At 30.8% G+C, this 26330-nt stretch overlaps 1 protein-coding gene across 2 annotated transcripts; it reads right to left on the bottom strand.

The window, feature by feature from the left end:
- Nucleotides 1-1905: 1905 nt before the first annotated feature.
- On the bottom strand, nt 1906-26118 carry LOC123012237 (myb-like protein V). 2 transcript variants are annotated; one of them, XM_044410126.1, is made up of 7 exons: nt 26067-26085; nt 25634-25771; nt 13634-13677; nt 13142-13260; nt 7605-7829; nt 4268-4401; nt 1906-4216 (listed from the first exon to the last, which is right to left on the bottom strand). In XM_044410126.1, the coding sequence occupies exons 3-7, from the start codon at nt 13671-13673 to the stop codon at nt 2146-2148; spliced, it is 2589 nt and encodes an 862-aa protein (XP_044266061.1). In that variant the 5' UTR covers nt 13674-13677; nt 25634-25771; nt 26067-26085; the 3' UTR covers nt 1906-2145. The 2 variants fall into 2 exon arrangements, with proteins under 2 accessions (XP_044266061.1, XP_044266060.1); XM_044410125.1 differs by having other exon boundaries at nt 25634-26118.
- Between the last annotated feature and the right edge of the window lie 212 nt (nt 26119-26330).

Below are 26330 nucleotides of genomic sequence, written 5' to 3'. Positions count from 1 at the left end.
CCATGATTTATGGCTAAGGATGATTGCCGTCGAAGTACTGATCCCAGATGCCGGGCTCCGTTTATTGGCATGACATTTACAAAATTACCGAGTGTACATCATACAACAGAAAAAATATACAATTAACTCTAAAGAAGCCTTAATTTACAAAATGATTGTTTTGGTGTTTTTTTTGGTCTTATTTATAGTAGAATCAAGATCTTTAAGGCAGAGGGACAGAGATGTGACAGAAACAGACAGTATATACGACCAATTCGGTATTTAAATGCAAACCGGTTGCCTCATATTGCAACCACCGCTGGCTAACTGGTTATGCAGGCTTGGTTTCAAAAACATTTATTTTTATTATTTATTTATTTATTTATTTTTAAAAACGTACTAGTTCGAATTAAAAAATAAAAATTAAAAAAAATGTTCTCTTCAGCTAATAACAATTTAATGTATAATAGTATATTATAATACTAGTTTATAAACAAGCCTTTAAAACACGCACAACGGATTTAAGAGCACGACGCGTCAGCGGAGTGCTTTTAACGTCATAAGTATTTTATAGGCGCTTATTAACGAGTGTTACACGCTATTTTTTATTATACCTGCCCATTTACGATCTTTTATGAGCATTGAAAAAATGTGAATTTACACAATAAATTTAATTAATTTACAAAGGTTGTTTGTGAATCGTTTTCGTAAAGACGGTTACTAGTTTACGTTGTTAAGCACATTTTTTCACGTTGTAATTGGTCCAGACATTTCACTATTTCTTGTTACCTAGACAACTTTAAAATTTCACCGTGCTATAAAGGCCAAATTACGCACACTGCAGCGTGTTTTAATTTAGGATTATGATGCAGGTATAATAAAAAATATATTAAATTTTTATCACCCAGCAAGAACCACGTTTAGGTATGAGGACGTTTAGCCAAAAAATAAAAAATAATACGCACTTAGCCAACCCTGATTACAACGGCACGAGACGGGCCACAAGTCATAACCGAACCAGACGCAATTGACCAGTTTAACAAGGTGGATTTTTTACCCTTTGCTGCCTCGAAAACAAAATTGGTCGATTGTATCAACCACGTGTGAATTTTTACGACTAAGGACAAAAAAAGGGACTCGAAGCGATCGCCTGACGCGCGTCTTTTAAAAATTGAACCAAATATACCGGGTGGGGCATCCGTTACGCCCAAAAAGAAAATCTCCACTTCTAATTAAATAAAATTTTTGAGTTTTTTTCACACTTACCTGGTCATTAATAAGGTACATTCTCTAATTTTTTGGTAATTTTTCATTCACAAACAAAGCCAAAAAAAATAAATAGTAATTTTCTCCCAAAAAATTTAATTCTAGTTTTTATACTGACCTACGCAGATTCACTTCCTACAAAATTTACAAAATCAGAAAAAAAAAAACATCAATTAGATTTTCAATTAAACGCAATTTTTGATCTTAACTTTAAAAATCATTTCTATTTATGACCTGCTACTTGTGCCATCGTAAATTTAGATGACAATGGGGAACTGCAATTGGGGTAAGATTCCAAGGTTTACAACAAAAAGACCCTTTAAAGCGGTCGGCTACCAGTAAATGATTCTTTTGTTGGTAAATTATACCATTTTGTCTAAATCACGGGTCTGGTTTGTGTTTAAATAAAAAAAAGCGATTATTTGGATAACCAAATCAAAATTTGAAATTGAATATCAAAGTTTGATGCGCTGACAGGTACAGATTTATTTAGTGTAAAAACTTTATAGGTAAATTAACAGAAAGTATTCATAAAACACACAAAAAACTGTTACCGACTCATTTATTATACAAAAAAAATTGAAAAATTCTCAAATTATATCACATCAATAATTAGTTAGGTATATGAAATATCGCCAGTTTTAATTAATTTGAAGTCGCGATTTATCAAGTGCGCGTATCCGATGCCCCGCCCGGTACAATGCAACTTAATAAAAATTGAATTCGGTTTTTATTTTAGATGTTTATTTTTGGGTATACATACGTACAAATATTTTACAAAGTAATTATGTAATTTAACTTAAATAATAATCGTCATAATTTACACAATCATAAACTAATTTACATAAAAATTATATATAAGATAGAATTTTAAGTCTACCTGGAATATGGCTTAAAAAATCAAAAACTCCTATAAAGAGCTTGCGTGAGTCTAGGCCTGAAATTTACTCTGTTGATTGTACTGTACTGCCCCTTGTAATCAACATCAGAATTAACAAAATGTTCTTGTGGGGTACTATAGGGAACAGCTTCATATCTTTCTCTCGTTGGCTTGCCTTGATAATAATCCGAATTCGCACCTTCAAGTACATACCTCGGTCTCTGGTACGAATTATAATTACTATATTCATTATTTGCATTACTAAATCCAGTTGGGAATCCCCTAACCGGTATATTAGGCAAAGTAGGATTTAGCGCGTCGTTCAAGGTGACATCATATTCATCTTCTATATCCAGAGGATTAGGTTCAGGAAGTTTGGGTTTTTGAGTCGTTCGCGGTCCTAAAAATTCTTTACTAGGCTTAAGACTTGGTCGAGAAGGAGTTTGGGGTCGACTTGAAACTGGAGCAAATTCTTCTTGGACGTTGCTTACGTATTTTTGACGAAGAGGTGTTTTTATTACGACTGGGGATGGTTTAAATGCCGGTTTAGTGCTTTCAGAAGTTTCTTCCTCTTTTGGTTCAGGCTTTTTTTCTATTGCTTTTGCCCCCACAGGTTGTAGACCACGAGAGGCAAATGGATTACCACCACGACTAGGCAAAAACGGCCTTTTTACTATCCTAATAATAGATTCTGGACGTAATTCTTTCTCTGTTGTTGTGCTAGGTGGAGGACGTGTGGTGGTGGTAGTACTTGTCGTTGTTGTTGTGGGTGTTGTGGTTGTGGTTGTCGTTGTAGTTGTAGTTGTAGTAGTTGACTTTTCTTTCGGTTTTTCCGATTTTACCGCTTTCGGTGTTTCTTTATTTTCATATTCGTAATCGTCGTAATAATCTTCAAGGGGCGTTTTTTTATTTCCCGGTCTTTCACGATGGTGTGAACCATATTTCGGTTTGTGGTTTCTTCTGGGAACATCTTCTTCATAACTCACATCATCGCGGGATGACTGAGATGCTCGTAATCTTGAAGATGAAGAAAATGGTTTTCGTTCACTCTCCACTTCACGTGTGGTTGTATGTCGTTCATTTTTTCGGTGTGTTTTAGGAATGGTTTCTTCATAATCGTCGTAGTATTCTTCATCTTCAAATGGAGGTGCTTTAGTCACTGCCGGTTTATAAGCGTATTTGCTTGCTTCATTCTTGGGGACTGGTGGTTTAATTTTTGGGGCAGCTCTAGGTCTATCATAAATCGAACTACCACTTGTTGGTTTTATCAATGGTTTATCACCTACATTTTCAAGTGTTGAGGGTTTATCATTTACTTCTTCTTCTTCGTAATCATCTTCAACTGGTCTTCGTGAGCCACCTTTAGGACGACTTCTTCTCCTATCTTCCTCCTCTTCTTCCTGGTAGTCATGTGTTGGCCGTCTCTTATGATGTCTCCTATCACTTGTTCTTTTATTTTCTGTTTTTCTATCGTTTTCTAATTTATCATCTTCTTCGTGTTTGTCTTCATCATCATACTTTCTTCTATCTTTATTATTATGTCTCCTATCACTTGTTCTTTTATCCTCCATTTTTCTATCGTCTTCTAATTTATCATCTTCTTCGTGTTTGTCTTCATCATCATACTTTCTTCTATCTTTATTATTATGTCTCCTATCATTTGTTCTTTTATCGTCCATTTTTCTATCGTCTTCTAATTTATCATCTTCTTCGTCTTCATCATCATACTTTCTTCTATCTTTATTATTATTATTTCTTCGTCTGTCCCCAGCTCGTCGCCTCCCGGGCCCTCTTCTTTCATATCTATCATCTTCATATTCTTCATAGTCATCCTCATAAACTGGTCTAGGTCTCGGTCGTGGCCTCTTTCTTCTCCTCGCTTCCGACCTTGGTGGCCTTTCTTCGTAATAATCTTCATAATCATCGGCATAGTCGTAATAATCGTACTGTGGCCGTCTTCTTCGCATAGGTCTTCGTCGCCCTCCTGGCCTCCGTGGACTCACCGCCGCAGGGGGCGGCTGTGGCGGCGGTGTGTAAACTACCAAAGGCTTCGGAGTTGTGGTTGTGGCTGCTTTATATAGAGCATCATTCCTAGAATTTTTTTATTAATATAACGAAATTAGGATGGGTTTATACACCAACCTGTGCCAATATTTCTTGGAATTGACGCAATCCACCTCGGACACGAAATGGCATATAAAGGTTTTCTGGTCAAAAGCGGTATAATTTGCACATAAAAAGTCGTATCTTGTTCCGAAAAGACAGTGGTGGTAGACCTGCAATAAATTATACAACCTTGGCATCAAGAGGTATTTTTGAAAATGGTTAGATGTATGTTGCAACTATAAGTCTAGATATCTACTTACATAACGGAATAAAACGAAAGTTCGACAAATTGCATTTCTCAAGCTGGCATGAAATTTTCGAGAATGTAATGCTAATAGAAAAACTTTGAATTGTAAAGCTGTTATTGAATTGTTAAGTGTGAGATATAATTGTTGTGTTCATTTAAAAAAACCCTCAAGAGTGCTTTGACAAATATTTGTCAAGGCGACAGGTAATTGAAACACATTAGTGGACGACATACGTGTTTTTTTTTATAAATACACATTATTTTGCACACAATTTTTGAGAGATGAGTAAGATGTTTCAATTTTTAATTTGTTTTTTGGTTCGAGAAACCTTAAAATTTGCAAAGTGTGTCAATTACCAGGAAAATGTTTATTGCTAAAAATGTCAAGGACACTTTTGTATACTTTTATGCAACAAGATGATTCTTGCTGATTATTTATTATACAACCTTTTTAGAAGACTCATTCATAATTCATGTAAAATTTATTTTTTTTCAAAAATAAAAACTTTGAGGAAATGTTTTATATAGGTGTTCCGTTTTTATTGTTATGTTGTTATTGTTATATCTAGCGATCAAGATAATTTGTAATCGAGTTATCTTTGAATCCGAAAACGTATGTCTGTGAAACGTCAAATAAAATGACAAGTCGAAAGGTAAAATGTTATGATCAAAAAAATTCAATAACTAAATTTATTACCTTCAAAAAACCGTTAACTGTTCTATTATTATACGCCAGCGACTAATTTTAGCCCATTTTGCCGTTTTATCTTTCGTTTTATTTGACGTTTCACAGACGTTTTCGAATTCAAAGATGACTCAATTACACATTATCTTGATCGGTCGACCATACACGAAACTAGATCATAACGCACAATTACATATGCGCGAAAATTGGCAATATCGTACGACGTCAGAAACTTGTGCGATTTGTTTTCGCGCTGTGTGTTAGAAATCTAACGCACAATTCACACTCAAATGTTTTGTATTTTTTTGTTTAACGTATTTTTTTTTGTATCCATTATAAAAAATGAATCGTTATGAAAAAAAAATATGTTTGTAAGAAAAAAATTATTTATGGTCGTAGGAAAAATAGTGTACAAAACTTGTAGGAAAGTGTCTAACGCACTCGCGGTATTGCCTGTACTCGGCTAACGCCTCGTGCGCAACTTTCTCGCTTGTGCGTTATTTATCACTTTCCGTGCTCGTTATGTAATATACTGTTTTATTGTTTTTTGTAAATAAAATTACAAATTTTGGTACAATGGATAACCTTTATACAATCAAATGAATTCAAAGATAAAATGTCGAAATTTTTACTCAGGGGTGTCCTAAACTGGAGGGGTTCAGGGTAAAAATTACCCTAACTATTTTGACTGTTGGTTCTTGTCAGTTTTAGTACAAAATTTTAAATCCCATAGTTTTTCACAAAAAAGAGGTCTCTTGCGTTTTTTCGATACAACTTTTTGAGTAAAATCAGTTTACAATTTGTTTTACAGAACATAAAGAGGATAAAAAATAAAAAAAAAAAAATTAAAACGCCCGTGATTAAAAATTTCGACAACTGATCTTTGAATTCGTTTAGGTGTTTAAAGGTTATCAGCTGTACCAACTTTTGTAATTTTACCTATTCTGTAAGAATGGGAAAATCCCGTTGAAAAACGCATCTCTTTCAGGGGTGTGTATAACTCGCTTACATAACATTTTTTGATATATGTTCATAGGAACCTTGAATCTTAAAATTGAATATTCTATCACCTCTTTAAATTTGTAACATTAAAAATGGAACATCCTTTCGCGGCCAGAGTCAGGTTGAAATCTGTGTTTTTTTGCATTAGACCGCGTCAATTTAGAAGAAAAGGTCGACGTTTCGCCCGCTCTTGTAAGGGGCATCTTCAGGATAAGAAAGGGAGAGAAAGGGAAGTTATGGCACTGTAACTCAATATCTGAACGATACCAGAGGCGATACCATAACTGTTATGGTTTCGCCTCTGGTATCGTGCCATATTATTTATGGAAATTGTGAGTTTTCTATGACAATTTGAGAATTGTCCCGACACTTTTGAATCACATGTACATACGTATAGTTGTTTTACTTTTCTTTATTGTATTCGAATTACCTAAGTATCTTCATATTTTTCAGTAATTTTATTTGTTAACACTAAACAATAACATCATTTGGAACAATGCATAGGAAGTAAAAGTGCACTTTTCCCAAAATAAATTTTCTTCGATAATAGTTATTTTTGATGTTTTAGTAGTGGTTGTAGAAAAAGAATGTTATGTAATTTATATTGTCTGATAATAGCAAGGGAAAGTGATGCATCTAGAGGCTACATATGGAGCATTTCCGCAACAAAATAATGGAGATCCTTTTTTCTCACGTTGGTTCCTTTATAAATTATTCACCTAACATCATCAATCAGAGATAAAATTTCGACTTCTGACATAAAATTTCATTATTCTCCACGAGGAAAGAATACAAATATTTCAAACAAACTACACATTCTATTAAAGAACCACCAATCTCATGTCCATAATCACGTTTTATTACTTCGTTTTGTTAAATTTAAATGTCAAAATTTGTTTGCTTCTGTACAAGTCAGGTTTTTAAATAACAATCCTGTTGTATTTAAAATTCATGGCCGTTTTCTTTTTTTTTTGAGTGTTGTGTTTTATATCACTCACTGTCTACCACTTGTTCTTTTTAATTGTTACAAGCAGTACAAGAGCGTCAAAAGCTATCTTAACAATTCGTGTTTTATTTAGAAATTTCCATTTTATCACTTGTAACAAAAAGCAGCTTTAGTGCCTGATGGTAAGTCACCAGAACAATTTCACTGTCGGAGTGAAAGTGAATAAGGATAAAAGTCGCAAGGTCAATTTTGTAGTGACAATTTGAGTTCTTTTACCCAAGATTTTATCTAAATTTGAAGAGCATTAAAATGCACTTTGATTAAATCTAGCCATAACCAAGCGTCAATTTCGTAACATCCAAGAAATTTCAAAAAGACCTTCAGAGATTAACCTTAACAAATATATTAGAAAGCAAGTGTAAAAATGCAGTAGATACTTTTATAGTGCAATATTGTAGAAACTACCTTGCATAACAAAATGTGCTCTTGTTACCTGACATTTGTGGGGCACGCTGGCATAGAACCCATCGTGGAGACCATCGCACTTAAAATCGATGTCTTCGGGCACTCTTTCGTAGAAGGGGTATTCGGAGAGGTTGTATCCGTTCAGTTCTTTGGGCAAATTTGGGTCCCAAATGTAGTCCACTTGGGGTATTCCCGTAAGAGTGGGTTTGGTCACGTTCGAGTTTGAACTCTCAGTGCTTGCTTCAGTTGCACTCTGAAAGAACACTTGAAGGTTAACTTGGGAAAAATGATAGGTACTGTCATAAGTTATCACGATATGTAACAAATGTAAAAAAAAAGAAATAATAGAAAGTACAATATTCAGACCGCAACGAAATTCTTGGATAATTATACGCATAAATATTGAAGTCGACACTAAGATAATGAGTTGGTTTCAATATAATCACTTCGGTAAATTGCTTAATTTAATAGATGTTATTGGCAGCATGTGTGTATAGCTGTGCCAGCAAGGACAACAAGCTTAAGAAAATCCTTATGTAACAATAGTTAAAGGTCTAAAATAAAAATGATTAGCTGATTTACAATGTGACATTTTCACTCTTATTGATATACTCGTACTAAATCGATACTTTTTAATTATCATAATGAGTTTCTACGTTTTGTTTTGGTATTTTACTTGTGGCTAAATGAAAGTGAAATGAAAACCTTGGATGTGACGAGTATAACCTGTGCCACAGCCATCGCCACCCTGGCAATGTTGCAACTGCGTTTTTGAAATAGGTCAGAAACATTTGATTTCTGTGTAAAAGAAAGAAGCTGAAATCCTAGGAGTTGAAATTTCCATAGGGTGGCTCGACCGAGTCAAATATGAGGTCATTAGAAGCATTTTACACAATAAAATCACAATTTATTTATTAATAGTTATATGAATTATTTAATAATTAAATTATCTCTATTAAAAAACACTTCTAAACAAGCAAAATAACAAAATTATTACTCAATATTTAACCGGTGCCACTGTGGTGTAACACGAGTCGCCCATGTGCATGGATGACAGATGTCAAAATAAAAAATAGCAAGATACAGAGTGCGCCAGAACTCGTGCCCCAGAGAAAATTTTCAAATAAAGTAAGATACTAGGAACATGAAAAAAATGTTTAAAAAATTCTATCTGTCAAAAAATTTTGACATTTATGTTTTGACATTTGACTTTTTTTATATCTATTTAATGATAGTGATGATCTTGTATATGTTTTTTTTTACAATTATTTAGTAAAGGGACAAAAATGTTGCCAAGAAAAGCCACAAATAACATTGAACAGAGTTACAATTTAGGATACAGCTTCCTTGTTTCTTCTTTTAATTGCCTATAGCAAAAAAACTTGGAAAATTATTTTTCCAACAGAAATAAATAGAGTTAAAGTGCAAACTTTAAACCCTCATAACTTCGAAATTTTTATAGATAAAATTTTTTTAACATTTTTTACGTGTTCTTGGTATCTCACCTTATATGGCATTTTTCTCTGGGGCGGCACCCTGTATAGTAAAAAATAAATTAAAAAATATATCTTATAAAAGCAAAATAGTGTAGTGTTTCAGAACTCGCGCCCCAGAAAAAAATGCCATGTAAGGTAAGATACCAGGAAAAGAAAAATTTTTACAAAATTTTCGAAACTATAAGAGTTTAAATTTTGCACTTTGACTTTTTTTATTTGTGTTGGGAAAATAATTTTGTTTTTCATGTTTTTTGCTGCAGGCTATAGAAAAGAAGGCTAGGAAGCTGTATGTTAACTTGTAACTATTACATTATTACATTATTTGTGGCTTTTATGAGCAAAATTTTTGTACCTTTACTATAAATATTTATAAAAAAACGTATACAAGATTATCAGAACATTAAACAGACACCAAATGTCAAAAAATATTTGTCAAAATGTTTTGACAGATGGAAGTTTTTAAACATTTTTCCATGTTCCTGGTATCTTATCTTACTTGGAATTTTGAAACACCTTGTATATTTGTAACAGAATATTTTTTATATAATTATGCTTAAAAAATGAAATACATATTTTGTTTGATACCTAGTAGTTGGCTATGGAAAAAATATTTCACTTAAAAAATTAAAAAAATAACAATTTGGTATAAATTTTAAGTAATTTAGCATTTTTAAAAGGAATGTTAAAATCACATTTTAAGGGCTAGGATTGTTGTAGTAATGCTATATTTATTTTTACCTACTAAAAAAAACACATTTTAAATTTCGTTAGAATCCGTTGGCAAATAACAGAGATCCAAAAGTCTTAGATAAAACCTACTATTTTTAATTTACTATTTTAATGTTGTGTATGGAATTAGTATTTTCTACATTTATTTTTAATTAATGAACAATAATGAACTGAAAGTCGAATCGAAACTTTATTAAAGCTGGTACATTACTGTTTTTTCAAGTTCAAACTCTTAAATTTTCAGTATCATTAATGTATCTTAAAACATCATCTTCATCCATTATATAATTAAGATTTAGCAGTGGTGGGTCATTAGCTTCCTGATAAAACTTCAAATCTTCGGACACCTTCCATTTTTCGCCCAGAATTTTCTCTAAAGATTGATAAACATCGCTGAATTTACCTGGCTTGAATGGGCTTGAGTTTGGCAACATTTTCATACAAAGAATTTATTAGCATTTGTGGAAAAGTCAAAATAGACACTATTCGTGTTTTCTAATGACAAGAAAGTGTCAAATTTGATAAACAATGCAAGTTGAAAGTGTTTTTATGAATGGAATTTTAACTCAATAAAAATTAAATTATAGTTATAATTTTACAAAATACAACGAATGTTTTATTATAAATTTTAAGTAGCTAACTTTCTTTTATAATAATAATTTATGGGGGTGGATGGGAAAGTGATAAAACTGGTTTATTTTGTTTTCAGACATGAAACTCGAAAGAAAGAGCAGCTTCTCACACGATCAGGTTAGTTTTGAGCAGTTAAGTTATCAAAACGAAGGGTACCACCGGATGAAGCTTGATTGAGTCTCTTCTGTAACTCGTATTTTAATATAAGTACCTACTCATTAATGTGTTACTTTTGTTTTTCATTATTTTAATAAAACTAGGCTCGCTATGATTTCATATTTAGAGGGCTCAGAAGCCATTCATTCTAAATCACAATTTTTCTCAAAATGATTTATGTGATTCAGATGACACTGTATTGTTAAATTTTTCATTTGGCAAGGGGCACTATTTTGAAGTATTATCAATTCTTTTTCAATAAAGATTTTGTTTTTCACTTTTGAAACCTTTTTTATACATTTTTTTTAATGCTAACTATCTGAACTCTCCAGTTATTACAAATAATCTTTGAAATCTACCTGACCTATGAAAATGGAATCAACATTCATGGAATCAACATTCCATTTTCAACCAACGTTACGTAGAGGCTTTGGTCAGGCTCATTATTCCTCGTGAATCACCCTGTATTTGTTTTTCTTATCGCGTATTGCCATTTGTAAAATTATTGTTTTTTAAAAAGTAATAATATTAATTTTGTAACAATAATATTCATTTATTTATTTATTTATTTTTTGAAACTATTATTAATTATTTTATGGCTACTCGTAATAATGAAATGCTATGTAAAATAATCTAAATGCTAAGTAAGAATGCTAAATATTAACATAAGATTTGCTAAGTGTAAAAATAGTGGAACCAATATTTATCTTTAAAGGCATTTTCTAGGTCAATCCAGCGAAAAACCTTCATAACCAATTTTTTAGCCACTTATATACATACATACTGGGTGTTTCACACAACTTTACGATTGTTGCGCCTAATGTACGCACACAAATATAGTTTTTGGTGAAACAAAAATGTTTTTCTTTTGCAGTTTTGGCGTAAAATCAAAGATAAAAAATGTTTCCTCTTGTAAATACAATCCGGGGACATACTGTATAGGGTGTTTCACGTAATTTTACGAGGCCTGCGCCTGTAATATGCAATCAATAATACATATTCCGATACGAACTCGATTACAAATTTTGAAAAATTGAATAATTTTCTGATAGAACAAATGATAATTGTTTCTGAAAAACTGCAGTTTTGACTATTAATGAAACAGTGATTAGTTTGACAACAACTGTCATGGGTATTTATTAATTTTCCAAAAATTAAATAGTTAGAAGTTATTTTTTGTATCCAGTGTTTTGTGACTTTTGTATATTTGGGTGCATACATTAGGCGCAAGCCTCGTAATTTTGTGTGGAACACCCTGTATATTTTTTAAATACAAAAAAAACAATCTTTTTAGATATCTCATAGCCATCTATGATTATCATTTAAAAAAATATAAGCTTATTTTATTTTACGCCTAGACAAATAACTAAAAAAAAGTTAACTACATTATTACTAAATTCTACGTAAAAAAGTGTTTGTAGGATTATCTTCATCTAGCATTTTAGTATTTTTACCTAGCGTTTAGGATTTTAACCCAACGTTTAGTATTTTTACTTAGCAAATGTACTTAGCATTTAGTTTAACAACTTAGCGTTTATTTTTTCCCCTATTTAATTAAAAATAAATTGTTATATTTTTTATAAATCAGACTGATTTGATTTCAAGAAACTGCAAGACTGTTATTGAAAAATTTTAATTTTTAATTGCGCTTAAATGGTCATTTTTTCCTATTAATTATAATTACAATCTTATTCATGCCATCGATGATTAATGGCGAAGTTGCGATCAGAAGTCTGATTTTTAATTAAAGTTAATTTATTATTTATTTATGCCGTACCTACTTTAAATGTGAGATAAGGTAAAAGCCGAAAAATATTTATATTTTAATTAATTAACAATATTTGTGTTAATAACAAAGTTATTGATAAATACCTATATTTCAACGAAAGCAATTAATGACAGTTACTGTGGTACTAAATGTTTTCACTTTAATTTGCTTAAAGTGTTCTAAATTATTGCATACACCTTTTGAAAGTATTAATTAAGGTAACTTAGCCAAATAAGGCCCACTTAATTTTTACGATTTTTTATATATTTTTGAAAAATGCAAAGGTTTAGATTTATTATCGAAATTGTAATTTGAACTTTTGTTTAACAATGTGTACGACAAAAACGCCTCTTTTGTTAATTTTTCTACATGTTTTTAACATAAATATAAAATATTCAAAGGGCCTTTTTTGGAACCTCCTAGCCCCAAATAAGGCCCACCATCGACATTAGGTAAGGCCCATATTTAAAATTTGATATAGGATTTTAATTTTCTTTACAATTTAGATGAAAAATTAACGGTGGGCCTTTTTAATCACCGGGCCTTATTTGGCTTAGGTATCTTATGCTTTGAAGTGGAATTTTTAATTTTTAGTTTTTAGTTTGGTTGTGCCTTATTGCGAAATAAGCAATATTTTAATTTTAATATTTAGAAAAGTTGTTGTCGTGATTGATTTATCTTTCCTGACGTTTACCAAGGCTTCCTTCGTAATTAAAACAGGACCTAATGCCAAGGTTTTATTTTTTTCTTTGGAATTTATTAGATATATACTTTTACACTAACCTCATCTGGAGAAGTTTCAGCTTCCGGAGTTCCTTCTGTTGTGGTTGTAGTCGATTTGCCAAAAATAAGCGCTGTGGCTCTGATTCCGTAAACATCTTGTAGACTCAGCCAAAGAACACCTACCAAGAACAAAAAAGTTCATTATCGAGAAAGTCGGAGTGAAAAATGCAATAATTGTCTATTTGTAACAGACACGGTAAAACATATGCCACGCACATAAAATTTAGGTGAAGGTTATTAAAATATGAATGTCTTGAGAATCTTTGTCAAGTAGTCAAAAATCGAATTTAAATCGACTTTCTTAAGTGATTGAACGCATTTATAAATATTTCACGAATGTATTTACTCCATGCTTAGAATGGAAAATATTTAATCCGGATCAGATAATTTCAGTAAAAGTAAAATGGAGTAAGTGTAACAAGTCGAACAAAATGGAAAGTCCAATTTATGGGAAAAATGTCGAGTAATTAGGCATATAGGGTGTTTACATACCTGCTGACAGTAGAATCCAAAGCCCAGGCGGCCTTTTCATTCTCCTGAAACAAGACAAAATTACTCAACTTCCTTAGCCTTAGATTATATCTTTGCGCAATTATTATATCCTCTGTTCATTTCAGTATTTTTAATCCCCCGTATAGTGTGGATTTCATCTTCACGAACAACGTGATGTTTGTAATTATTCACATTGTTACTCGGGAGAAAGGCAAGGGAGTGGTGTCAAGAATTTATTGCGAATTATGTCAACTAAAATATTTTAGGTTGTAGCTATGTGGACCATCAGGTGATAAAGATTGCTAGTGAAAAAGTAGTTCCAAAGGTGATTAACAGATTCGTAATTAGTAGTGTTAGACGGTCGAGATTAATTTACCTCTATTACCTAGCGATATCGCAGTGGCGTCGCCCACTTCTTTGCGAACCGAATTTCCGAAATTGAGAATTGTTATTTTAATAAACTCTGGTGCATAACTATAGCACCACCTAATTTTTTTGAAATTTTAGCACTTTTAAAACGGTTACTTAAGGAATATTAATTTCAAAAGATGGAATATAATTCATTTTCCTTGGTGCATAACAATAGCACCACATAAAATTTAAATTAAAAAAGGCACTTATAAAGTTTATATTCTTAATTTAACAATGAGTGACTCCTCCATTTTAACAAATGACCTTAAAAGTTCTGCTAAGCATACTTTCAACCAGTTGCTGCTTTTAGACCAGCTACGGTTTTGTACTGATGATTTTCTTTGTATACCGAACGAACATGAACTTTCCAAAGATTCTCGATAGGGTTTAAATCTGGCTAACAAGCCGGCAATTCAATAACACGCACTTTTTGTTCTTCTAGCCATCGTAGTGTTTCGCTACTAACGTAAATTCGTGCTTTATCTTGTTGAAATAGCCACTCATTTCAATGATTATTTTCAAAAAAATGGCATCAAATGACCATCCAATACTTCAATATACTATTCTCCAGTGTTCATTCGCGAAGAAGAAAATGCGATTTGGAGAACACCATTGTAAGAAAACGCTCCCCACACCATAACACATCAAATTTTTTTTTTTTTGAGGAATATCGTGTTTTTTTCTTAGATTTCTCCAATATGAATTGAACCCATCAGGTCGATCCATATTGAATTTTTTTTATCCGATAATATAATCTAAGTAAAATGCTCGTAATTATCGTCAGTAATCATCATTCTTACTTTTTGCCAATTCTGATGCATAATGTTTCGTGCAATTGCAGTCGTGCGTTTTTATGCCTTTGAAGTAATCTCGGGGCAGTTTTTAATTTTTGACGCATAATGTGGGGACTCTGTTTTAAACTTCTTCAGATGGTCCATAGCGAGAAATTTTCTTTTTGGGCCCTCCCTACTTATTTTGTCCATAGTGCTCCGGACCTCGCAGGACCGATTAATTTTTCGAGCAATGGCTCGAATTCCGACATCTTCTTCTCTTAGAGCCAAAATTTTACCTTTTTCAAGTTTAGTAAGGTAATTACCGCGAGACAATAATGAATTAACACAATGACAAAAACGTTATAAGGTAATGGGGATTCAAATATTGAATATGAATTTTAAAATTGATTATTTTCGATTTGAGTTTTATGTGGTGCTATTGTTATGCACCACGGAAAAAATGTTTTTTTGGAATCAATTCAAAATTAAAGGTTTATAAGTCATTATATAGGGTGTTCCGTTTTTATTGTTACAAATTTAAACAGGTGATAGGATATTCAATTCTAAGACAAAAGTTTCCTATAAACATGTATCGAAAAATGCTTGATAAGGGAGCTACAGCCCTGAAAGGGGGCTAATAGGTTTTTGATAATATTTCAGAAACCATTTAAGATAAAATTACAAAATTTGGCACAAATAATAACCTTTATACACATAACGAATTCAAACATCAAATGTCAAAATTTTTAATCAGGGGTGTCCGAAACTGGTGGGGTTTAGGGTAAAAAAATACCTATTTATTTTGGCTTTAGTTTCTTTAGTTATGCAATGAGCAAAATGGTCGTCACTTTGAACAACTCCTTTAGATTTAGGCAAATTCATTTAATTAATGTTATTATTGTTACTGTCATGTAATGTTAATTAGTTGAGGTTGATTAAAAAATATGAATTTCTTGCTTTTATTATTCTGTAAATTCTGAATTATTTGGATGTTCTATTGGTGTGTAACATAAATTTTAAATCAATTTTATTCAAAAACAATAAGTCGTATCGACACAAGAGAGACTTTTCTGTGATAAACTATCGAACTTAAGATTTTGTTGCTGAAAGTACCGAGATATTAAAGTCAAAATAAATAGGGTATTTTTTTACCTTAATCTCCCCTAGTTTCGTACGCCCTTGATTAAAAAATTCGACATTTGATGTTTGAATTCGTTTAGGTGTATAAAGGTTATCATCTGTACCAAATTTTGTAATTTGATCTTAAATGGTTTCTGAAATATTAGTAAAAACATATTAATCCCCTTCCAGGGGGTGTACCTCTGTTACCAAGCATTTTTCGATACATGTTTATAGGAAACTTTTGTCTTAGAATTAAATATCCTATCACCTGTTTAAATTTGTAACAATAAAAACGGAACAGCCTGTATTTTAGTACAATAAATATTTAATCATATTCCATTTTTTGAAATTAATATTCTTTAGATAATTATTTTAAAAATGATAAAATTTCAAAAAAATTAGGTGGTGCTATAGTTATGTATCAGACTGTATTTACGGCCGACCGCCTAACAGTGGTAGTTAACAATTATTTAATTAAAGAATTTAGATGCGAATAGTTTTTCCACGCCCTGAACGTCGACGTTTAAGTATCCTTCAGTTAATCCAATTTGTAGAAATAAGTTTGTCGAAGTGATATTTTAGTATTAAATAATAAAATATAGGAGTAATTTGATTAATGCCCCGCCCTTACGTAGTTACCAATGAGAAACTGTAATCACAGGAAGCGTAAGTCACATTGTTACATTTTTGAAATGTCCTGTCGAAATTTTTGTGAAAATAAAGCTTAAAACTAAATTCGATGTTTGCTACTCAATACAAAGGATAGAATATTGTATTGCACTATAGTTTGTAGAAGTTGAATTTACTACGTAATCGCAGAAAAAATTGTTTAGTGTAATTTTTGCTTTAATACGATTGGTCTGCTAATTGCTAACAATTTAAAATAGGTGGAGCATTCATTTTCTTATATCGAAAGATCAAGATAATTGTAATCGAGTCATCTTTGGATCCAAAACTTGTTATTTTATTTGACGTTTCAGACATACGTTTTCGAATCCAAGAATGATTCGATTACAAATTATCTTGATCTCTCGAGACTTTATAGACTATAATTATAGAATTAGCAGTTTTATGGTTGTCGCTAATGACAACTACACAAAACTGTGACCATAAAAATGATGTTTGCGAAATTAGAAATTTGAAGAGTTTTGGCAGATTTTGACCTTAATTTACTGTTATAAACGAAATTTTTATAAAAAACGATTAAAGTCTTTTTGGACAATTTTGGTTAATAACAGTGTTAATATTTTACCACAAAGGTTACTTTTTCATCAAACAAGATGTCTAATAGATTTTTATAGCCAACAGACTGAAGTCTACACCAACAATATTGTTAGATACACCTCAAACAACAGGTGTTTATGTAGTTCCATGTCATGGTTGACTTCTTCTTTTTTCCTGCTTTCAGTACACTTGTTTGAATAGAGTATATTTTGTTGTTTGCTTATAGTTAAGTTGAAGAAAGTATAAAGTACATCTTTACATTTATGAACAATTATATCGTGCTTTTGAATTAAAGTAGATGCACGTTTGTTTCTTATTATTATTATAAATTGCATCATTGTATTAAGTGATCCCGACCTATGTAATTGACCGGCTTGCAATAATAATCGTGATGTTAGTGTAGTTTGAAGATTTTTATCCATCTGTTTTTTATCTGTTTTTTTGCTCTCTTAACAATAATTTTTATTGCTCAAGTCGATAGAGTTGAAGTTCGAAGTTTTATTCCTTTTATACTACTAAAATAGACCGATTCAAAGTTATTTTAATTTAAAGTGAAGACTGCTCAACACTGGAAGCAAAAAGTATAAATTTTGAATAAATCGCGACACAAATCGCTGTCAAGCATCTGTCAACTTTGACATTGGACAATTTTAAACACTTAATCGAAAATATTTAATAAAAAAGTTTACTTGAGACTCCAAACATAACCCACAATAAATCCAAATGGATCTCGTAGCATTTAATTCATAAAATTTAATAACAATGTCCAATGTCAACGTTGAGAGCGATTTGTGTGGCCATGGTCATTCGTTGCCATGAATATCATTTATTCAAAATTCATACTTTTTGCTTTTAACGTTGTGGCAGTCCTCACTTTAAATTAAAGTATCTTTGAAACGGTCCATTTTAGGGGTGTTAAAGCGTTTTTTATTCGAAACTGATTACTCTATCGATTTGAGCAATAAAAAATGAGTGTTAAGAAAGCAAAAAAACAGAAAAACACAGAAAAAGTGACCTGCGACTGCAATAACCGGAAATTCAGTAGATGTATCCGGTTTTTGTGATTACCAGTTTAAAAGCTATGTTTTCGCAAGTAATTATTCCAAATTTTATAATAGTTGATCAAACGGTCCCGAACTTTATATGCTATTTTATTCACAATCTCATTATTTTTAGTCAAAAATTTGAATAAAATAAAATTCTAACAAAGTTAAGGTTCAAACGTGGTAGGCCATCTAAATTGCGTTTGATTTTTGACATTTTAGAAATGACAAAAAAAAAATATTGAAATAATGTGTTAATCTGATACCTCTATTAAAATTGTTGAAATGGAGTAGTGCGCTCCCCCAGAAATAAGAAGCAAGGAAAACTCCCGGTATTTTTGTAATCTTAACGTTGGCAATCCTGCATGTTACCCCCCACGAGAAGTAATATTATTACTCCTCATGAGATATAATGACGTGTTTCCCAACCTTTAAAAGGTTAGTAATCGGCATATAGATTGGTGATTGTGAATAAAATTCTTACCAGTAGAGATAGGACACGGGTTATTATAATTAACATTATTTTATAGGTCATTTTTGAGGTTCAAATACTTCAAATATTCCTTCATATTTATGAATAAATTGTTTAATTGTTTAATGTCAAAAAAAAAGAAATAATAGTTAATTAATATCAAAATTTGTCTAAGACAAGCAAACGACTGATAACAAAAAACTGTTCAATTTTGAAGAAGTATTGTCTAAAAGTCTTTAAAAGTAATTAAATTATCGCTCGGGGTGTTTTTTAATAATCCAGCCTGAATATAAATTAAAAATTTCTTTTTTCTATATGTATGTAGACAATTGTTTTAATTAATAAACAAATAAATTAAGAAATAATATATGAACCAGATGTTACTTTCATTGCTAAAGCATTAATTAAATACACTATCACTATTAGCAATTCACATAAAACGTTGTTGCAAATTTATTGTTGTTTGAATATAACATTATTGCCAGTAATCCGTAAAAAATGCTATTCATTCAATACAAAAACTTACAAACCGGGTTAGACTTATAGATAGTCTTGTTTTTTTTTAACACAGGTTAATATGAGAAAAAATAAATAACTAGAAAGAACTAGAAAAACAATAAAACAATAATAAAATTTTATTATGTTCTTGTTAAAGAAAAATTGTATCACTTCTAATCACTAAAGTTGCAATTAATTATATTTTTAAGAACTAATTTGTTCCTAAAAGTCTAAAATTATTGTTGATATTTGTTTATAAGCAGCCATAAACCAAAATTTGGGGATACATACATTTTGTGTAATGCGAATTTCGAAAACAAAAATGTAAATCTACTGCGAGATCAAGAGTAAACAATAATTTCACCCAAAATCAGGTTTCATTTTCTGCAGGTTTTTATCTAGTGTTTCATAAAAACAATGAAATATTTGTTCACATAATTTAAGAGGTTTGTAATGGTTTTGCAATCTTAATTTTTTCTAGAATTATACCAAAAATTTTTTACTAAAATTGTCTCAATACCATGCGTGCAAATCTTTATTCTTGTTTACAATTTCTTAACTTGACAATCTGAGAACCTTCTTTAATATTCACAACGTTAATATTTCGAAACAAATAACAATGCAGTACGACATTTAAGGTACGCTAACGGAAACACTGTGAGGAAATGAAATAACAAGTTCATTGGACGACATTAATTCTTTCCATTTGATGATAAATAGACTTATGTAAAGTCACTAATTACAACCAATTGACCAGTTTCTCATCCAGTTGACGAGATTCTGAAGAGAAAACACTCGTCACATGATCTTAGTACCTTTCCGATTTTATTAATAAATGTTATCAATGCTACCCTTTCTCTATTGAGTCTTGTAAGAACTAGAACAACACGTACAGTGGCAGAATTAAAAAACGGACCTTCTCTTGACGTAGAAAGTAAAAGTTGTTATTACTTCATTGCCACCGGTAAATCGATACACAAATTAGGCTAACACCTAAAATAAATAATATAAAATTTCAACCTTTATTTACTTGATATGCGGGCAATTTTTACTGTTATTTGACATTTATTTTGATTTGATGCCCTCTATATTACTGAGGAGGTGTAAAATGTCTGTTGTTTTTTTTAAAAACAAATTTGTTTAATCGGTACCTGAAGGCAATGCTTTAATTAATCAGATTAGTTTACATCACAAAGAGTTGTAGAAAAATGTTTTGTGTTATGTCATAAAAAATGATACATAGACGTGAATAAACAGTATTTTGTTGTAAAAATTAGTAAATAAGGATTTTATATTTTGTATTAAATTTTGTAGTAATTAATCCTTAATAAATCGTGATCTCTAATTTGATAAAACTATACACTACTTCTATTATTTTAGGGTTCAAATTGTCACTACTCGTTTTTCCTTCAAAACAAATTTTGGTGTTTTTGGAATATTATTCTAATTTGTGTAGTCCCTTTAGATAATGTTTCCAACTAATTTACAAGGTGTGTCAGAACTCGTGCCCCAGAGAAAAATTTCAAGTAAGATAAGATACCAGGAACATGAAAAAAATGTTAAAAAATTGACATTTTTTATGTCTATTTAATGATACTCATGATCTTGTATATGTTTTTTTTTATAATTATTTAGTAAAGATACAAAAATTTTGCCAATAAAAGCGACAAATAAAATTAAACAGAGTTATAATTTAAGGATACAGCTTCCTTGTTTCCTTTTCTATAGCCTGAAGTAAAAAACCTGTAAAATTATTTTTCCAACAGAAGTAAATAAAGTCAAATAAAGTCTCATAACTTCGAAATTTTTATAGATAGACTTTTTTAAACATTTTTTCATGTTCCTGGTATCTTACCTTACATGGTATTTTTCTCTGAGACGCGAGTCCTGGCGCACCCTGTATATATTCTGACGAGCTCACTTACTTTAAGGTTGAGTACATATTCCGTGGTAAATATGTAATGAAATAGAAACAACTTCCTTTTGTGAAAGTTAAATAAACATAAAAAATAACTTATTTATATTTATTCAGTTTATTAAATGAACTGATTTTATGGTAAAAAGAGTATATGTATAAAATCTCACTTTTACTAAATTATAAGGTAAAAAATTAAAAAAACTTTTTTGACTTGTAAAGTTTTAGATGAATATCTTTAACAAATTTTTCGGCGATTTTTCGCCACACGACGCGATTACAAATTTGTTATTTTGTTAGAATTTTTGAGTTACGATTTCTTTTGTTTGTCACCAGAAACCAAATTAATCAAATTTTTAACTTTGTCACGAATATCCCTAAAACTTAGGCAGTAATTTCTTGTTGATACGACAATAGTAGCCACTTATTGTGTCTTATAAACGTAGCAAAAGTTTCCGTAATTTAGTTTTCTATAACATTCAAACGAGATTGGGAATTTTTAATTTATGCAGTTTTTTAACCGATCTAAATGTACCACACCTCTTTTCGATGTTATTTTTAGCAGTAAACAATACAAAGCAACCCAGTTCATTTTCTCACATTACCTTGATTGAAGTTTTGCAATTTTTTTTACAATATTGACGAGTCGAAAACAACCTATTCAAATAGTGGGAAGAGTGATTTGCATCGCAAAAATTGTAGTAATAAGCTCATTTCACTTTTTAAGTAATAATGGCAAACATTTGCAAAATCGTTGATCTCACATTTTTAAAATTAACATTTATAGTGGTAAAAACATTGGCGATAGAGCTTTAAACTTGAACGATCTAATGTAAATCTAATGTACCTAGTCATGTTCTTAATTAATTACTTAACTTAAATCGCACAGTTGAAGTTGCAGAAATTAACATATTTTTAATGTTTCTACTTTCTGATGATTCTATTAATTGTTAGATTCACTCATTTATGAAACTTTAGATATCGATCAAACATGCACATACATATGTAAATAGAGCAGAAAAATGGGTTCTTATCATATTGAATAACATTAGTCGTTTTGCCTTTTTACTAGTTTTTAGCATTTCCCTTATTCCAATTAACATTATGTTTAGTTTTCGATCTTTTTTGTAATTTTTTTCCTTATTTGGTTTATTTTATTTTTCAAAAATCAATTTTAATAAACAGATAGAGTATTCCGGACTTACGCTTATGCAACAATTAACTGATTTATGCGGTTATGTAATAGTTATTTACATTATACCTGCGGTAAGGTATAATTTTGCAGCGTGAAGTTTTAATATTGAAGCTCGAAGCCCAGCTGAGAGCTTTAATAAAACTGAACGCTGTAAAATACCTAATGCACAAATAGTATACCTACACAATTTTTTTTCGAAGACCGTTTTTTGGTTAACTTAAATTTCGATTTGTCAACACATAACGAGTCTATGTGTTTACTATTTTTACCACGTGATGGCTTTGAACAAAATCTTGCCGAAAAAAAATTGTATTTGTTCTTGAATATCAAATACACTGCTCGCCAAAATTAACCGGACATCTAAAATTTTGCGATTTTTCACATTGCAATATTTTTGTTATTCTTTGTCGGATTTTGATGAATTTTGGTTCGGCTTAAAGAACGAACTTTGCAAAATATTGGATTTTAATAACATTTCTAGTTTTGTCTTGTAAATGTTATACCTAAAAGATAAAAGCACTGTTTTTTATACTGAGCTGTGATGTGCGACAGAGACAAATTTAAGTTTTTTCTGATTTCAGATTATTGCCCATTCTTTTCTGAATGAGGACTAATTTGTTGCAAAATTTTATCTTTTGGTGCCCCAGATATACATAGATAATTACAGAAACGCCACTGATTTGTGTTTGTATTTGATTTACAAAGTAGGAAAATCATTTTATTCAAGTATAAAGTAATAATCAAATTATCTTGCATATGAAAAGTTGGAAAGTAAGACATTTTAACTTCATTTAACAATTAATATGAAATATCAGGTTCAAATCCTTTGCATCAGTAGGTATTAAATAATGGAAAGGAATAAAATTACTGAAGCAATTTCAAAAATAAAATAAATAGATTAGTGGTGTCAAATTGACAACAAAAATTAACTTCTTTCCTCATGGAATTATGGTCTTGAGGGCGTTGGCGAATGGTTTAACCATGTGGAAAATGGTACGAAATGTAACTATCGCTATTAAAAAGCCGATCACCTTCACTTTGCTTCCAACAGACTTAAAAATTCGCTTGCAGCCACACCTTAGCCATGGTTTTCATATTCCTGACACAACCACGACAGGTGCTTTTGTTATTTGGGTGCACAACCATTCATTTTTGCATGCATATACTACCAACAGGAATTTCTGCACTTGTATTGTCGAAAATTCGCGATTTCTTTATGCAATAAAGCGTGAACTGTTATCATGGAGTACTGTTATGTAACAAAGAATGTTGTTTTGTCAAAGGAAATTAATTTGACGATTGTAATAGTTGTTTTTGCTAGCAATTTATCGCTTTACGACCTTACTATTCATTTCCTTATCAAGTCAAATTGAAATTGTAAAGAGATCAGACATAATGAAACGGATTAATGAATTGTACAGGTCCTAAAATTGTTACCTGAATTATGTATGTATTTGTTTCATAAGTCGTGTAATCAATTTTAAGACAACGTCTTTGGACGTAACTTTCTCAAATTAATTTTGTACCAATAAAGAGAGATTTGGCAGAATTTTGAACAAAAATCTACTAATAAATGAGAATGTCCTCACCAAACATCAACAAAGTCAATTTTTGGTAAAAAAATAAAAAGTTCATCACACTCGCTAAATGGTAAATATTTTTTTATAATAGCATTTTTGACATCATGCCGAGCTTGAAACAGGTAACGTTGTGTTTGGGCAAACGATGGAATTTTTACTGCTTTTGAATATTTTTACAAATATAACGGGATTAAGCTAGAAATGTTAAACTCTATTTTATTTCCTTCAGTATCTCCAGTTCATTTAAAATACAATAATACAAAAGACAAATGCTGATTACTATAACTTATTGACTGGAATATTTTTTGCAATTTTCTAAATAAGAAAAATAAAGGAATAAATAAATAAGGGCCAGTTTCATAGTTGAATTTAAATTTTAAATAAAATGTTTAGAATGTGCTGATTACTACGGACTTGTTGACAAAAATTTCACAATCTAAACCAACATTAATTTTATGAAACTGGTCCTTACTGTAGTTTTTATGAAATTAATTACAACTACTGACACAATTGGGATGACAATCTTTTTTGGTTCAGTCACTTCAATTATTATTTTATTTTTTTTTTTGTCACAAAGAAAGTAACAGTAAAATTTTATTTACAAGTGAAACTAAATTAAAATAAAATAAATAATTACTTTTTAATTCACCTTTTTAATTCACATTCATTTTTATAATTACAGTGTCGTTGAAGGAGCTATTTAATAAAAAAAATCGTATAGCATCACGACTTTTCATCATTTTTTTTAATTTGAGACACTGCACTGGACGATTTGTATGTATTTGTTTATACAGGGTGAATATAAAGTATGGAACCAAGCGGTTTTTTTTTAATCTTTTGCCTCCAGAAAATAATAATTTATATAAATTAAAGTAATATAAAAAATGTGATAGTATTTTGAGTACGAAATTTTATTTTGTTTTTAAATTATGCGATTTTTTTTGTCAAAATTGCAATTTATGTAAAAAAAAAATTTGAAAAAATTGACTATAAAGTATATAGTTGTAATCCTCAGATCATAACTTTCATGAGAAAAATGGTTTTATAGTGGGTTGCCATTTGAAATTTTTTTTTTGTGGAACTCAAAAACAAAAGAAAATTTCGAAAAATTTTATTCTTGATAAAATATCACATTTTTATAGTACTTTATCATTCATCAATTAGTTTTTCCAAAAATTAAATAGTTTAAGCGAAAAACGTTTGGTTCCATACTTTTTATTCACCTGGTATGTATAGTAACTAATATTCCTACCATTGTTTTTATTATTCAATATTCTGCTGTCCTATCCTTTATGGTCTTTTTTTTGCAAAAATTTGATCACACCTTACAGGTGTGTTTCTCAATAAAAATATCTGGCATATATTACATATACATGCATATTATTATTATGTCCATGAATAAGGAATAAAGCCCTGAATTACAATTCTTAACCCAAGAGAAAGGAAAATTGATGTATAAAGTGTCGTTTAATTTTTTCCATTTATCGAGTAATTCAGGTTTGCATATTACAACTCTCATTCGTTTCCATTCATTTGTTTCCATAATTGTTGCAAGTTTAATTTTGTCAATGATCACTTGAATTAAAATTAAGCGAAAGTTGACAAATGCGGAACTTTGACTTTTAGACTCAAAATGTCATTTTGCATACTGGAAGTGTTTCAATTTTTAAATATATATTAGAAGAGACTTTGGCGTTACAGGTTTCTAACGTAATAAGTGTGAAATCATTGAGCACGCTAAAGTGGTTTAATTATAGTACGACTTACCTGTGTTTAACTAGAACAACTGTTTTCCAATGAATTAATTTGAAAATTTAACGCATTTCACCATACACTTTAGCACTTATTAATTTTATTATATTTCGATATTGTCCCTCGTGAAATAAACCATGTACAAGTAGGTCACTAAAGTCAGAACAATAGTCAATATCAGATATTTCAAATAAATGAGAAAGATGTTTTGAACACCACTGAACAAATTCTTCACAAGTGCAATTTTCACACCCCCAAAATCGTCTTAGCTAAAAATCGGTTCACCGGAAAGAGTCGAAACGGCACTATCGCGTACAGTCCTAACTTTAATAATTTCAGACCCAATTTCGAAAAATAGCAGAGTTTTCTAATATGGCGACATCGGTTTTCGACCATTACCACTTTTTTCGAAAATCACACAAGATTTATTCACTCTTCCGATTCTCACCTGTCTGCAACAATCCAAGTGAACCGACTAAAGGTGAAGACAGAAATTTTCAATTCTTTAGTTAGTGGAGGAGTGATTCGAACGGTGCGGTTTGGAGACTTTCTACCGGAGTAGCGGTGCCAAAGACCCGTTTTGCCGCTACTTTAACAAGCTGGTGTTAGTCCAAGCAACTTTCTAAGGTGGAATATGGGGGCTTTTCTGTCTCTTTCCAACAATAAGAGGGCCGTTTATTTGCTCATTAATTAGTTAGTGCACACTAATTGG

Source organism: Tribolium madens, unplaced genomic scaffold (assembly GCF_015345945.1).
Source record: "Tribolium madens isolate multiple individuals breed KSU strain unplaced genomic scaffold, Tmad_KSU_1.1 Scaffold_91;HRSCAF=231;Tcas5.2_LG7, whole genome shotgun sequence".
Classification (NCBI taxonomy): domain Eukaryota; kingdom Metazoa; phylum Arthropoda; class Insecta; order Coleoptera; family Tenebrionidae; genus Tribolium; species Tribolium madens.
This window is presented reverse-complemented; position numbering and strand designations above follow the sequence as displayed.

Bases quoted from the DNA above. Each gene is read 5' to 3' on its own strand.
- LOC123012237 (XM_044410125.1), bottom strand. From the start codon at position 13,673: ATGAAAAGGCCGCCTGGGCTTTGGATTCTACTGTCAGCAG. The intron at 13,261-13,633 runs GTATGTAAACAC...TGTTCTTGGTAG, and splicing joins TTGGATTCTACTGTCAGCAG to GTGTTCTTTGGCTGAGTCTA. The intron at 4,402-7,604 runs GTAACAAGAGCA...AATTTATTGCAG, and splicing joins GCGTGCCCCACAAATGTCAG to GTCTACCACCACTGTCTTTT.